We start from the raw sequence: 15,496 nt of genomic DNA, 5'->3' as shown, positions 1-15,496 counted from the left end.
GTTGGCTCAAGGCTGGGTGACTGAAGGGAAACAGCTGCCAGAGGCCAGTGCTGATTACTCAACCTCATGGGCCCTGTGGAATCAGAGGCCTGGTTGGTGGTCAGCATGGCCTCAACCCAGTAAAGCCTCGTTTCTTTACGTCCTTATTAACCTGGGACCTGCCTCACCCAGGGAGCACGCACACTGGTTGTTATTCAGTTAATGCCAGATCGTCCCCTCCTCAACTGCCTTTAGGAAACCTTCCCATAATGACAGAAGAGGGCAACAGCCAGAAGTTGTCTTTTAAAATGAAGCTGTGTGACCTTTCTCCAACCTGTTCAGCAGAAAGAGGTTCTGAATTTGGATTCTGTACCACTGACTGTGAAACTTGAAAGTACCCGCTGACCCCTAACCCCACCCTATAATCCCTCCACGATCTCATGTTCCACGAGGAATAGTAATGGGACCACCTCTTCCAAAGTGAACATTTGGCTGGGTGGTCTTTCTCAGGGTCTGACCATGGGAATGCATATTATCAACCAAGACCCTTCAGGAACCCCCAGCGTGTTTGGTGCCATTCCTTTGCTGCACCAAGTAGTAAATCATATTCTGGGAAGAGCAGTAAGTGCTGTAGAGAAACAAGGATTCATTGTTCATAATAGGCCATTCTGCCCTTTATGAGACTAGTCAACATGTCTTTGCTTTTGTCTCCCTATAAGGCAGAAAACACTCCTGCCGATACATCACCCCATCCCAACTGTGCCCATCGAAAAGGACTTCACAGTCTTGGGTATCTTTCCTGCACCAGCCCACCTCCCCTCCTGCTCATGCCATCCTCTAATTAAAGCACTGCGGCACCCGAGAGGCCTGTTTACAGCTAATTAGATTAGGAGTGTGTTCATCTGGAAAGATATCTGTAGTTCAATAAAGAGAGTGTGAAGAATCACCCTCATGGTTCCACAGCAACTAAGGGTTCTGAACCTCCCTCTGCCCTCTTCCTCCTTAAAAACACCTTAGCGTCTGTCCAAGATGTCCTTAGCAGTCAGGTTCAAAATGAGCTTCCCATATCACACAGAAGACCTCAACTTAGAAAGGTTTCAACAAAAAACAAAGAGCAAATCTGAAAACACTTTCATGCTGTCTTATTTTTTTTTTCTTTCAAAGGAAAAACAATCACTGCTCGAGTTGCTTTGTTGCAGAAGAAGGGGAGGTAGAGAGATCATCAAGGCCAGCAGTAGATGCTGCCCTCCTGCCTCTTCCCCATCTGCTTGAAAATTATTTCCAAAATATTAAATGCTGCACTTCACTGAACCAGAATTGCATGTCAAGTTGCGGGGAGGCGGACAGGAAGGAAGGAGAAGTGATTCTGAAATACAATTTCCCAAATGTTTATTTTGCTAGCAAAGGCTGGTGCCTGTACTATTATAAAATCTTAGCACGACCCCTGGCAAGCTGTTGTCTGTAGGGTAAGTAGGCACAGATTGAATTTCGTGCTGTGTCAAGGACAAAATGTATCCTTAATCTGGCTGCAGAAAATGCATATTCACCTGAGAGCAAAGCGGCTCCGATCTTTTAAGCCCCTATGCAGTTTTTTCCTCTCTTTGAGATGATTTTGTAAATCAGCCTAGGCTACTCTTTATTAGCCCACAGGTGACACAGGCAGTGTCTGAGTTCTCACCCTGCCTCTCGCTATCCCGCCCTGCCTCCGCTCTCTGGATTTAGCAGTGAGCATAAAGCTTCCATTAACCATAAAGGCTGATTTTCATGGTGCATAATAAAATATGGAAATTATCTCTCTGCTAACGTCATGTCAACTCCAGAAATATTAAGAGTTAGAGTACTTTTTTATTATTTTTTCTGATGAGGAAAAGCTGTTGTTTAGTAAAACTGGACAAAATTACATTTTCTGCTCCTCAGACATCTTGCAGGCTGGCAGATTAAAGATGCTAAACAATGAGGAGAGAAGCCCCAATCCTAGTTATTTCTCATTTATTCTGTCAGAAAAAGAGAGTTGTGTGCCCCATGGTGAATCCTTTTCTCCAATAGCAATCAGCCCACAAGAGACAGAATGTTCTTGTGTTCCCTTTCCCTGTTCACGGGCACAGGCCAGACGGGCTGTCGTCTTGAGTCCTGATCAATTCAATGCCCTTTTCTTCTTGCTCAAGGTGAGCATCTGGGTCTCTTACCTGCCAGCAAAGTCAGGGGCTCTTGCAGGCTCATTCTTCTGAAAACATCAGTGATCTTAGCCCTCACTGCCTTCTGCAAGAATTAAAAAGACATAAACACTGGTTGTTATGAAAAACTACAAGAGGAAATTATTTTAAGCTCCATACTTCTGAAAGGCATTTATAATTACTCAGCCCACATGCCAGTTCCCCCAGCACATTAGATAGACATCTCCGCTTAGATAGTGTGAGTCAGTAAACACCTGTGCAATCCAGTGTGTTGCTAAGACCAGAGAACAATCTCTTGCCCTCTAGTTAATTATATCTACCATTTTGCTACACTCTCCCTCAAGTTCCTCAGCCATAAAATAGGTTTCATGGAAGTGACTCTTCATAGGGGGACATTTAGAATCTCAAATCAGTTGGCATGTGGGAAGAGGACAATCCTAGCATTTAAAAATAATTTTGGATAGTTGGAATTGATTGCTACATACCATTCACTCATTGGTTCCTTCAACTAGTTCCCTCCATGCCACTCCTGGGGGAATGATGAGGACAGCAGTTACCCAGCCCAGCCCTTGCCAAGGTCTGGGGGTCAAGACTGGCCTCTGTGTGATTTCCTGGAGATTTCCTGCTTAAGGTAATGACTGGAGGATTGGTCAGAGGTAGGAGCTAAACCATCATTCCTAGAGGGAAATTATGAAATACAAGGTCCAAAGATTCCAGAAGCAGAAATTGAGGACAGCGTCACCAAGAATTTAAAGACTGATTGATAAAGAGCCCAAAAGTAAGTAGATCAAGAAGAACCAAAGAGTATATATACACAATGGAATTTTTTTTTTTTTTTTTTTTTTTGCGGTATGCGGGCCTCTCACTGTTGTGGCCTCCCCCGTTGCGGAGCACAGGCTCCGGACGCACAGCCTCCGGACGCGCAGGCTCAGCGGCCATGGCTCACGGGCCCAGCCGCTCCGTGGCATATGGGATCCTCCCAGACCGGGGCACGAACCCGTATCCCCTGCATCGGCAGGCGGACTCTCAACCACTTGCGCCACCAGGGAGGCCCTACACAATGGAATATTACTCAGCCATAAAAAAGAATGAAATCATGCCATTTGCAGCAACATAGATGGACCTAGAGATTATCATACTAAGTGGAGTAAGTCAGAGAAAGACAAATATCACGATATCACTTATATGTGGAATCTAAAAAATGATATAAATGAACTTATTTACAAAACAGAAATAGACTCACAGACATAGAAAACAAACTTACGGTTACCAAAGGGGGTGGGGGGGCATAAGTTAGGAGTTTGGGATTAACATATACGAACTACTATATGTAAAATAGATAAACAACAGGACCTACTGTATAGCACAGAGAGCTTTATTCAATATCTTATAATAACCTATAATGGAAAAGAATCTGAAAAAGAATATATATGTGTATATATGTATATATATGAATGTATGTATGTATAACTGAATCACTTTGCTGCACACCTGAAACTAGCACAGCATTGTAAATGAACTATAATTCAATTTTTTAAAAAAGAAACACCAAAGAGGTCATGCTCTCACATTGATAACATATTAGCCAGCAAGAAGGGAGGGTAGGTCAGCACTTCTTAAAGGACTAATTATTAATTAAGCAGGGTATAGGCTCAGCTGCTGTGAAAGAAAGAATCTCCAAATTAGTGACTTAAGATGGAAATGTGCTTTTCTCTCATATAATAAGTTGTGACGAGAGTCAGAGGAGGGTACCTCACAGAGGAAGGTCAGGGCAGTCAAGAAGGTCAGCATTTAGCTAAAGCTTGACTGATGAGTAGCAAGTGATCAATAAAGACAGTGAAGGAAGAGGAAGAACTTGTGACAAGCCTGGAGGTCTGAGGGGCTGCAGGTGGTTGAGTGGTGGGAGAGACAGGGCTGGGAGAAGAGGCTGGGGCACTTGGTGGTGCCACATGGAGGATGATGTTGAATAGCGGCAGTAGCCTGTAGAGCAGCCTTTCCCAAACTTGGCCAGTCACTGCAGCCATTTAGGGCACTTCTTAAAAATAAGAAGTCTAGGGCCCCACCACAAACCTACCCAAACAGGATCCATATTTTAAAGAACCTCCCCACGAGATTCTGGGATACGCCGCTGAAGACTGACACTAACTCAAGTTGGAAGGATAGAAAGAGCGAGGTTTTGTGACAGCTTCTTGGTAGAAGGTGAAACAGAGGAGAGAAAGAAAATGAGATCATTTTTATGAGTGAGATAGTGGGTTGGAGAGCCCAGCTCAGGCCTGGTCATTAGGTGGCCCAGGAATGGCTTCCCATGTCCTCACCTCTGTAGCTTGACTGTGGACTTTGGGCTTCTTCTAGAATCTAAGCCTGGATTTTACCTCTCAAAGGAAAACTACCCCCACTTCAGACAAATAGCAGCCCTACTGCTTCAGGAATGACTAAACCTTAGCAAAATCCAATGATGGTATCTCGAGTAGACTTTTATGATAAGCACCCTTTGTTGCTGTTTCTGGCCATTAGAGGAGTTATTTTTTCTGTTTGTGAAAGAATTTTTTTCATTGGCCCCATGAAAGATTGATTTGTGAACATGATATTTTTAAAAAATATTGACTGATTGATAGATTGATTTGGTTGCACCGGGTCTTAGTTGTGGCAGGTGGGCTCACATTTTAAACTCTTGTTTTCTCACTTTTATGAATTTGGATACAGTTCTCCAATCCTTCTGGAAATGATGATGGAAGGAATTGAATTTGTAGAAAAAGTCCAACCACACAATGCATTTTCACTGGATATGGGGCAGTTAGATAAAAGCATCCCTCCACTCATTCATTGAATAAATAAATCATGGGGTTAGAGGTTAAATAGTAAATAATAGAAAAAGGAAAAGACTAAGAGAAGCTGACAAGGTAAAAATAAAAAAAATAAAAAGAGCTATTTTCAGGCAAAATGATGAAAGATTGTTGCCTGCCATTCTGTCCTCTTTATATTTACTGGTCATATTTGCTAGAATTCTTTATTTGACTTTATCTTCACTGCTGCATAAGTTTTTGGACTGGCAGAGGGTCAAAGGTGAAATGCTGTACCTTTTCCCTGAAAATCACTTATTTAGCTCAAGTCGAAGTTTAAATGTACATTGAATAGACATCATCCCTGGAGCTGAGCAGTTACTGTTACTGATCTGCTTATATGTAGTATGTTGTAGGCTGCTGAATTTAGAGGCAATTTGTTACATAGCAATAGATAACTGGCCAATTTTGTGTTTGGGGTTGGTCGGAGTGGGGGAGTTTGTTGGTCTTCCTTGTATATAATATGATGGATTTAACCTTGTGGTTTTACATATGGCATAGCCAATGCTTAAACTTTTTTTCCCTACCCCTCTTCCGCTGGCTCCCTCTCACTAACCTTACAGGACTTACACTGGATAACATTTCTTTCAAGATTCCTTCCCCAAATCTCCACATGTGGAATAGGTATCTTTTCTATTACCCTGGACTTCTTATCAATACCACTAATAGCTAACTTTTATTGAGCACTTACAATTCTAAACTTTAGGCACAGATTATCTTTTCTAATTCTCTCAACTACCCAATGATATAGGTGCTGTTATTTGTCCATTCTATAGATAAGAAACTGAGTGAGACACAGGAGTTAAAGAAAGTCTTCCAGGTTACTCAGCTGGGAAGTGTTTATTTTCTGTGCCCCTCTAGACTGTGAGCTCCACGAATAAGGCACAGTGGTCAACAGAATGCCAGTCTGGCACTTGCTGTTTTTCTCAATCTCCTTCTCTCTCTCTCTGAATGTAATGAATTATAGGGCCACAGGGACCTCAACAGCAGACTCGTCTCGCTGCACATGAGTTGCTAAAGTTTACAAATCTATCTCAGAGTTACATTATGTTCTTAAAGTTGTCTATATCAAAGCATTAGCTGAGTGAACAGTGCTGCCTGGTCTAGTTAAGCCTGAGATTACAGAGGCAGAAACCCAATGATTTGTTCTCTCCTTGTTCTCCCAGAACTTCATCTGCCAGGCCCCACTGGAAGATAAACCTCCAGAGCAGCAGAGTGCACTGTTCTCTGTGGCTGCCTTTCCCCAGCATGTGTCAGGCCAGAACAGGCCCTGGGAATGTGAGTGGGGTGTGTGTGTAGGTGTCTGTGTAGGGTCCACATATCATTTCAGTACTTATCCCCAGAACATTCATTCTGCATTCTTTATAAATTATGCATGGCTTCCATAAAAGAGAAACACAGAGGAGGAAAAGTTGGAGACAACTCTAGAGATATCTGTAGGCTTCTGAACTTCTTACCCGAAGCAGTGTCTGAGAGACCGTCCCCTCAGCAGGCAATCAGGAAGCCTCATTTTCAAAAACTAGCAAACCCAGCTTAGCCAATGTTGTGATTCCAGGAGATCTGGCAGCTTAAGGGAAAAGCAAGGACCAGGTACAATAGGGCTATCAAAAGCTGAGCTTATGAGGACCCCTGCCTGCTCCAAGCCTCTCCTTTCTTAGTTCCACCAGAACCTGGGTTCAAATCCCAGCACCACTGTTTACCAGCTCTGTGACTTTGGCAAGTTATCCAAATTCCCTCTAAGTTCCCTTCTCAATAGTTTTTCTGGGCCCTGCTGCCCAATGTAAGGGATTCTTCCACCAACAGAAAATACAGAAATCCTCCGTGGACCAGAATGAGTGATGGGAGGTGCCATCTTAAAAGGACCTTTTTCAATATCTCTAATCGGGTTGAGGCATGGTCATTTAATTTACTGCCATTTGTATGAGACCTGGGTACTTGTTCTTTTTTTTTTTTTTAATTTATTTTTATTTATTTATTTTTGGCTGCGTTGGGTCTTCGTTGCTGCGCACAGGCTTTCTCTAGTTGCGGCAAGTGGGGTCTACTCTTCATTGCGGTGCACGGCCTTCTCATTGTGGTGGTTTCTCGTGTTGCAGAGCACTGGCTCTAGGCGTGTGGGCTCAGTAGTTGTGGCACGTGGGCTCAGTAGTTGTGGCTCGTGGGCTCTAGAGCACAGGCTCAGTAGTTGCTGCACACGGGCTTAGTTGCTCTGTGGCATGTGGGATCTTCCCAGACCAGGGTTCGAACCCATGTCCCCTGCATTGACAGGCAGATTCTTAACCAATGTGCCACCAGGGAAGCCATAGACCTGTGTACTTGTTCTTTTTTAAGAGGTAATATCCAGCTTCTGATACACAGTGGTTGCTCAAAAAGTGATTGTACAAAAAATGGTACACACTTGCCAATTATGACATAAAACATTTTTATGTCATTGATAAAATCAGAAGAAAACTTGAAGCAATGCAGTAGTTGATTTAATACTCATTGAGTTTCTGATGCTCTTTACAAGTCTGGAAATTTTTTCTTGGTAAATATAAAGTCTTTCCACATATGCACATTTAAGGTACATTTAAGATGAGTTTCCTGAGAACATAAATGCTTAAGAGGAATAAGCAGGAGTTCATGAGGGAGATCTTAATTTGCATATTTCCTGCCTTAAATGCATGAAATATCTTGAGTATAATGTTGCTTAAATAAGGCTTTTAGTGTTTAATGTGATATGACTTAAACATTCTCTTTTTGCTAAGGTCTATAAAACCTTTAGCTGTTACTTCTCATCTTTAGCTACCAAATTTCCTAAGGAAGAACAAATATCTTGAGGCTTCCATTTGTCTGCTCAGATCTTTTCTATTATCTGGCAATAAACTTTATTCTTCTTAAAACCTGGGACAATCCACTTGGAAAGGGAGAGACTAGGTGATCCATCCTAAACATGATGCTTTACATAGTGCAGGCCTTTGGCTTGTCAAGCTGCTTCTCTCACTGTCTTTTGATCCTCCCAACAGTCTTATTGAAGTAGATAGGATATAATGAGAGACGTCAGAGCTGGAACGCTGGTAAAGCTACATTTTCCTTGATTTTGCACAGTTAACAGTAGTAAAACCTTGCCATAACACCATAAGTGAAGTCGAAAATATTTAACCAGGAAAACACAAATTTGCGTTATTTCAAGGTTAATCAAATAACCAGGATACACCTATGCAGTTTACCTTCCTGGGCCTTCTAGGGCTCAAACTATGGAATGCAAACCCACCCTGATCCCAGCTATAATTCAGCACCTGGTAGGGATGATTCCACAGATGGTGGGGGCTTCTTGAAGAGCAAAGGGTCCAGGATTCTCCCAGGTAGTTGAGACCATTTCTCCAGGTTGATCCAGAGAGATTGAGCTGGGAGAATGCTGGGGACATGGAGGCCCCACTTCTCAAGACAGGGTGGCTGTCCATTTCCTCACTGGTCCTACCCCTTTCTCAACATCTTTTCTTCCCCCACCAGGGAGATAAAATTTTTTTACCCACCACTGATTGAGAATGGGGGCTTCATGAAGTATGGAACCTACTTCCAGAGTGTCATATCCAAACCATGAAGTTTTACTGTATTTGTAGAGCCAGACATAGAAGTCAGATCTCCTAATTCCTAGAGCAGAGCCCTTTCCCCACTTTGCTGTCACACTTCAGAACTACCATCCCCGCCATTATTATTCCAGGCTGCAGAGGGTATCAGACACACCTCCCTATGTCAGCAGAGTTCTTGCCTAACAACTTCTTCTGAAAGAGAGAGCAGACCCACCCAGAATCAGAAGGCCAGTTCCAAACCCAGTTTCCCAAATCTGGGCTTGTCATTGTGCGGATGACTGAGAAAAATGTGAGAGGGTGGTGTGGGGGAGTGTTGTATCGTTCTTTTAAGTTTTAACATGTTTTTACAGGTTGCTAACTTACTTAACACAGCTCATAAATTCTGCCTGCATCTCACAAACCACTTGCTTGCTCACTATCTCGACTTACCACATCTTATGATAGTCATCTATTCTATGTGTTTTTCTTGTCTTCTCCAGCAGAATTGAATATTCTCAAATCCTACAGCAAGCACACATTATAAGCAGAAAGGCCTATGGAAAAAAAGAAGATAAACAAACAGAGAAAACATTTGATTTATAGTGCCAGGAGGAACAAAAACTAAAAGAGAGTTCCTGCTCAAAACTCCACCACGGTAATGTGGTGGGTGCTTCTTGCTAAGGGGGAACAAAGTGCCAGTCACTGGAATTGCATGGTGCTCCGAGACTTATTGGGAGCCTCCTTCCCATGAGTTTGTTTCTGCTCCTTTGACAGGGATAAATCATAACGAATACAGATGTATCCCAAGAAGCCGTCCTTCCCAACCACCTCCCATACACTTCCAGCCCCTACTGTGCTGGAAATCACACTTGGGAGAAGAATAAGGCTGGGGACCTTGGGATTGACATGTGCAAGGGGGAGGTGACTGAGGAAAGGGGAGTGAAGGAAGCTCACAGAGCCATGGAAAAGAGTGCAAGGCACCATGGGATAACCAGTGCATGTGGAATATATTTATTATATGACTTACTTTGAGAAGTCAGCATAATAGAAGGGTTTATGCCTTGGACCCCTGAATCATAAGAACTATAAGCAAATTGTCCAGTTCAGGCCATGTCCTCATTTTCTAGGGCTGCCACAGCAAAGTACCACAAACTGGGTGACTTAAAACCAAGGAAATTTATTCTCATAGTTTTGGAAGTTGGAAGTTGGAGATCAAGATGTCAGCAAGATGGTTCCTCCTGAGGGATCTGAGAGAGAATCTGTTCCATGCCTCTTTTCTAGCTTCTCTTCTTCCTCTTCTTATAAGAACCCCTAATCATATTGGACTAGGAACCCTTCCTACTCCAACCTCATCCTCACTTAACTAATTACATCTGCAATGACCCAATTACAAATAAAGTCACATTCTGAGATGTTGATGGTTAGGCCTTTAACCCAACTTTTGGGGGAACACATCCAACTAGTAGCAGTCCAAAACTGAGAAATACAAATTTTATTTTATTTCTTTTGAGTACTCATTCTCTATATGATAGTAGGAACTATCACACACTCTGAAGTAGGAAGAATGAGTAGATTCCATTATATATTATATACATATAAATAAAACAAAGTGTTAATAGTGGTTATCTCATAATAGTTATCTCTTAAGGAGAGGTGATGGGGGACTTTCATTTCCACATTGTATATTACTATAATGTTTGAATTTTTATAAGAAGCATGTACTACTTTGTAATCAGAAAAAACAATAAAGATACATTTTTGAATGGTTAAGGAGAGAGAAATGTGGCTTTTTCTTCCCTCACAGCCTCCATATTCAGAGTCTCCCTAGGAGACAAGGTAAGGATGATCATGGGTGAGAAAGTGAGCAGGGGGCAGGACCATAGGCCATTTGAAAAGTCATATTCAGTGCTACAATTGCTTTGATGTGATTTGTCTTAGGCATTATCTTTCATTTCTTTTTCATTTTAAAATAAGATTGAAGGTGGACTTAAAGCTTTCATGTTCATCCAAAGGGGGCATGGGTTTTCAAGGTTGAGAAACGCAGAGCACATGGAGGAGATGACATTATTTCCTGAAATAAACTGCTTCCTGCAGCCAGGCACTGAGGTTTCCTGTCAACCAAGGCAAAAAGGGATCATTGGCTTTCTGAGATTTTATCCAAACTGGGATTCCCAAGTAAAATTCAGGACACCCACTTAAATTTGAATTTAGATACACAACAAATAATTTTTTAAGTATAAGTATGTTCCAAATATTGCCCAGGACATACTAATACTAAAAATTATTCCCTGTTTAATTTCAATTCAACTTTTTGCATATTCCTTTTTTTAAATTGTGGTAAAATACACACAACATGAAATTTGCTATCTTACCATTTTTAAACATACAGTTCAGTCATGTTAAGTATATTCATACTGTTATACAACCAACATCCAGAACTTTTCATCTTGCAAAACTGAAACTCTATACCCATTAAATAGCAACTCCCCATTTCGTCTCCCCCCAGTCCCTGTCAACTACCATTCTACTTAATGTCTCTGTGAATTTGACTACTCTTGATAGCTCATACAAATAGAATCATGCAGTATTTGTCTTTTTGTGACTGGCTTCTTTCACTTAGCATAATTTCCTCAAGGTTCATCCATGTTGTAGCATGTGTCAGAATTTCCATCTTTTTTAAGACTGAGTAGTATTCTGCCGAAAATATATACCACATTTTGTTCATAGAAACTCAAATTTAACTGAGCATCTGTATTTTTATTTGCTAAATCTGGCAACCCTATTCTGAACACATCAATCTAGATAAGCTTTTTCTAGGAATTAGACCAGAGGGGAGGAGGAAAAATCAGGAGACACAGCTGGCAACATTTTTCTTCTGTGATTTTGCACAAGTCATAGAATGTGGTTCAAAGGAATTCTAACTTTGTCAACGCTCTATGTCAGGAGTTCTTGAGTAGGAGTCTGTGCAGGAGTCGCAGGAGTTCTGTGAACCCCTTGAAATCATAGGCCATGCTGAGTATATGTGCATCTTCGTGAAGAAAGGAACCACAATTAGATTTTTCAAAGGTGTCTGAGGACCCCCCACCCACCCAAGGAGGTCAGGAGGCACCATCCTAATGCCTGAAAGCATAGCTTTGAACCCAGGGAAGGCATATTTGCTGGAGGCTTGGGTATTATTACTTTCCATGATTATCTAGCCTTAGAAATGGAGAAAATCTCAGAAATTAAAGAGTGGGAAGTTTACTTGTCTACTGAAGCACCTCTCTCAGATGAGGGATTAATATGAGCTGCCATGAGTTCTACATTTTTCCCAGGAGCTGAATGGAAGCCAGTTCATGAATGATGCTGATCTTTGTGAATTTTCTGATGATGGTTAACCTTAAGAGGTATATGCTTTAAATGCAAAGGCCCTTAAAGAAAGAGATTAAGAAAGAGAGTGAGAGAGAGGCAGACAGACCACAGTGCCTGAGCAATAGATAATCTTACTCCTTATAGAAAACAAGTGATCATTTTGATAATTATTACTTTATTTTTCCTTTAGAAATCCTTCATCAATTTACCAACAGCTCTTACCAATGAGCTTGACTGGCCCCAACTCTCTGGCACTACTGGATTTCTGGACTCCACTAGCGGGTATGTGTGTTTGCACACCCTCAAACATTTCAATATGTCTGTGTAAGGAAACAACAGGAGATGAGATTTGTCTCCAAGATGTTGAAATGAGAATTATTAGAAATTGCTTCTGGAACATGAGTGACATACAACAAACCCACCACTGACATAGAGTCTACTGTGTGGTGGGGCATTATGCAAATTAGACTTTACCCCTGCTGGCAAGGAGGGGGTATTCCTGCTCAGGGGCTCTAGAGTTGACCTCCGATGAAAAATACTCAAGCACATCACTGAGTTTTTCTGCCTCAAGAGACAAGTAAGTTTACTTGCTTTTTTTTTTTTTTTTTTTTTCTGGTATGCGGGCCTCTCACTGCTGTGGCCTCTCCTGTTGCGGAGCACAGGCTCCGGATGCGCAGGCTCAGCGGCCATGGCTCACGGGCCTAGCCCCTCCGGGATCCTCCCCGACCCGGGCACGAACCCGTGTCCCCTGCATCGGCAGGCGGACTCTCAACCACTGCGCCACCAGGGAAGCCCTTACTTGCTTATTTACTCTCCTATATTAACATTTTAAAAGGCAGCAGGCAGTTCTATTTTTAGTTTTTTAAGGAACCTCCATACTGTTCTCCATAGTGGCTATATCAATTTACATTCCCACCAAGAGTGCATGAGGGTTCTCTTTTCTCCACACCCTCTCCAGCATTTATTGTTTGTAGATTTTTTGATGATGGACATTCTGGTGTGAGATGATATCACATTGTAGTTTTGATTTGCATTTCTCTAATGATTAATGATGTTGAGCATTCTTTCATGTGTTTGTTGGCAATTTGTATATCTTCTTTGGAGAATGTCTATTTAGGTCTTCTGCCCATTTTTGGATTGGGTTGTTTCTTTTTTTGATATTGAGCTGCATGAGCTGTTAAAAAAAAAAAAAGGCAACAGGCAAGTCTCAAGGTCCTAGAATCATTCTGTTTTGTTTTTTTTTTTTTTTTTTTCTTTTTGCGGTATGTGGGCCTCTCACTGTTGTGGCCTCTCCCGTTGCGGAGCACAGGCTCCGGATGCGCAGGCCCAGCGGCCATGGCTCACGGGCCCAGCCGCTCCGCGGCATATGGGATCCTCCCAGACCGGGGCACGAACCCGTATCCCCTGCATCGGCAGGCGGACTCTTAACCACTGCGCCACCAGGGAGGCCCTCATTCTGGTTTTAATGCTCTGGAGTTGACAGTAGAGAAGATGCATGGCGAGTCTGAGTGACACACAAACCCAGTGCGCCGTGTGTGATTGGGTGTTGTCTCGGGGCCTGGGGACAGCCAATTAGAGTTTGAGCACCCCATTTTTTAATTTAATAGAGGACATCGCATATCCTGAATAATTTATTCTTATCTTTACTTACTCATTTTAAAAATACTTATTAAATACTTACTACCTAATAAGGCACAGATGCTATAGCTATTTCAAAGATAAATAAGGCTCATCCTGCCTCTGCAGTCAACTATAATCAAGGAGGGCAGATGAGAGAAATGTGCAAACAATGTTAATATGAGTTAGATGTGCCAAAAGACAACTGTCAACACAGAGCTACAGGGGTCTATAAAGGAAGAAGAATTCATGGAACTGGTCAACAGCCACCTCCTTTTGGGGTGTTTGGCAAGGGGCTCAAACCTGAAAGGATTTAGGAGATGGGGACAATGAAAAAGGTAGAGAAAAAGTTAGAAAAGATAACCAAACTTCAGGAAATGGCGCTCATATTTATGTAGAAATCATAATTTCCCTTATATTCGTGAATATAAGGGTAAGTAAAAGAAATGTGTTTTCAAGTTTAGGTGTAGATTTTCAAGTTTAATCATGTAAAACAAATTAGGTCAGTCCTTGTCATTAGTGTAACAATACTTACAGTATGATTAATAGAGATAGTAGGAAGTAACCTTCATAGGCATTCCCTACATACCAAGCACTATACTGAGTGTTATTTAGAGGTTTTCTCATTTCATCTCTGTGAGGTGGGTGGTATTATTTTATGCATTTCAAAGTTGAGGAATCTAAGGGCTAGGTAGATAGGCTAAGAAACTTGACCAAGGCCACAGGTGAATAAGAAGTGGTAAGATCCACCATCATGGAACCTTGTGAATAATGGAACCAGAGAATAATTTGGTGAGCCAAGGCACTCCTAGCTCAAAACTTCCAACTTTTATGTGCTGTTTTTATTCTACCTGTGGGAACGCGACCCCCTTTAGCCATTGTCCCTTTGTTTGAGAGTGTAGCTCTAGGATGAGGAAATGACCAAGAATCAAAGATGCCCTCCCCACGTGAAGAGGTGGCATGCATTATTTCAGACGTTGATCATGTGCCCATTGTCCCTTCCTAGGGCCCCCATACTCCCAGTGGTCTGGGGCCCCTGACAAAGACCAAAGGTGGTCTTTGTCACCTGGAACACGTCCAGAGATAGCCTGCCTAAAGCAGCATTCAGGACAACAGTCTCGTTTATCTCCCCACTGTCAACATCAAAATTGAGAAAATATTATTTAAGTACCCGCCACGCAATCCAGCTATCTGTGTATAAAAGTACTTGGAAATTTCTCTAAATCCAGGCTTTTATGACAAACAAAAAGAATTAGTTATGAATGAGAAATGGACACAGTTTACCATACTTTTAATGGAAGCTTAAATTTACATATGAACCCCACCTTTTGACCTAAAGCCTCATGAAGTTGCCATTGAAGAAATACTAGTCTGATGTTTAAAATTAATTGTTACTAGTTTAAACCTTCACTGGAGACACTCAAAGAATGAAAGGGGAATCCATTCCCATGTGCAGCTAAAATGATGAAAACTTGTTTCCTTATCTTTTTCCACTTACAGCTCATACCCACCAATAGTTGCCCCACATGTCCTAAACCTAATTTTCCTAAAATCTCTACCCAAACTTAGCGCCTGCTCCCAAGCAGACTCTGTTCAGTTGTTTTCAGTTTTTGTTGGGCGGTGGCAGCAGGAGCCAGTGTCCCTCTTTCTTTTCTGCCTCTATTCTGTCCTCAGACCAGGGGGTTGCTTCTTTGTCAATGTGAAATCCTGCTAGCTCGCCAATCCTATTGCAGTTTCCACCCATCATCCTATCAGAGCCCAGCAGGCAGACAGATCTTCCTTAGGAGAAAGGCAGCCGGGGGGGGGGGGGGGGGGGGAAGGGAGGGGAAAAGTTGTAAGTCATCAGACACAACTGGTTTATAATTCTTACGAGGGCTATGCAGAGAGATTCTGACCACACGTCACGAAGGAGGGAACCATCTAGGTGCAGCTTATGTGAAAATCATCTCTATCGTGAGCTACACTATGCTGACATAGCACCTTCTTG

At 42.2% G+C, this 15,496-nt stretch overlaps 1 protein-coding gene across 2 annotated transcripts in view; it reads left to right on the top strand.

Moving 5' to 3' along the window:
• AOAH (acyloxyacyl hydrolase) overlaps positions 1 to 15,496 on the top strand; it is a 178,366-nt gene that overhangs the window by 95,091 nt on the left and 67,779 nt on the right. For both annotated transcript variants that reach the window (XM_060108349.1, XM_060108348.1), the window contains one exon: positions 12,083 to 12,174. In XM_060108349.1, the coding sequence (XP_059964332.1) occupies positions 12,083 to 12,174 (92 nt within the window). The remainder of the gene's footprint in view (positions 1 to 12,082; positions 12,175 to 15,496) is intronic.

This window comes from Mesoplodon densirostris, chromosome 9 (genome assembly GCF_025265405.1).
Source record: "Mesoplodon densirostris isolate mMesDen1 chromosome 9, mMesDen1 primary haplotype, whole genome shotgun sequence".
Classification (NCBI taxonomy): Eukaryota; Metazoa; Chordata; class Mammalia; order Artiodactyla; family Ziphiidae; genus Mesoplodon; species Mesoplodon densirostris.
This window is presented reverse-complemented; position numbering and strand designations above follow the sequence as displayed.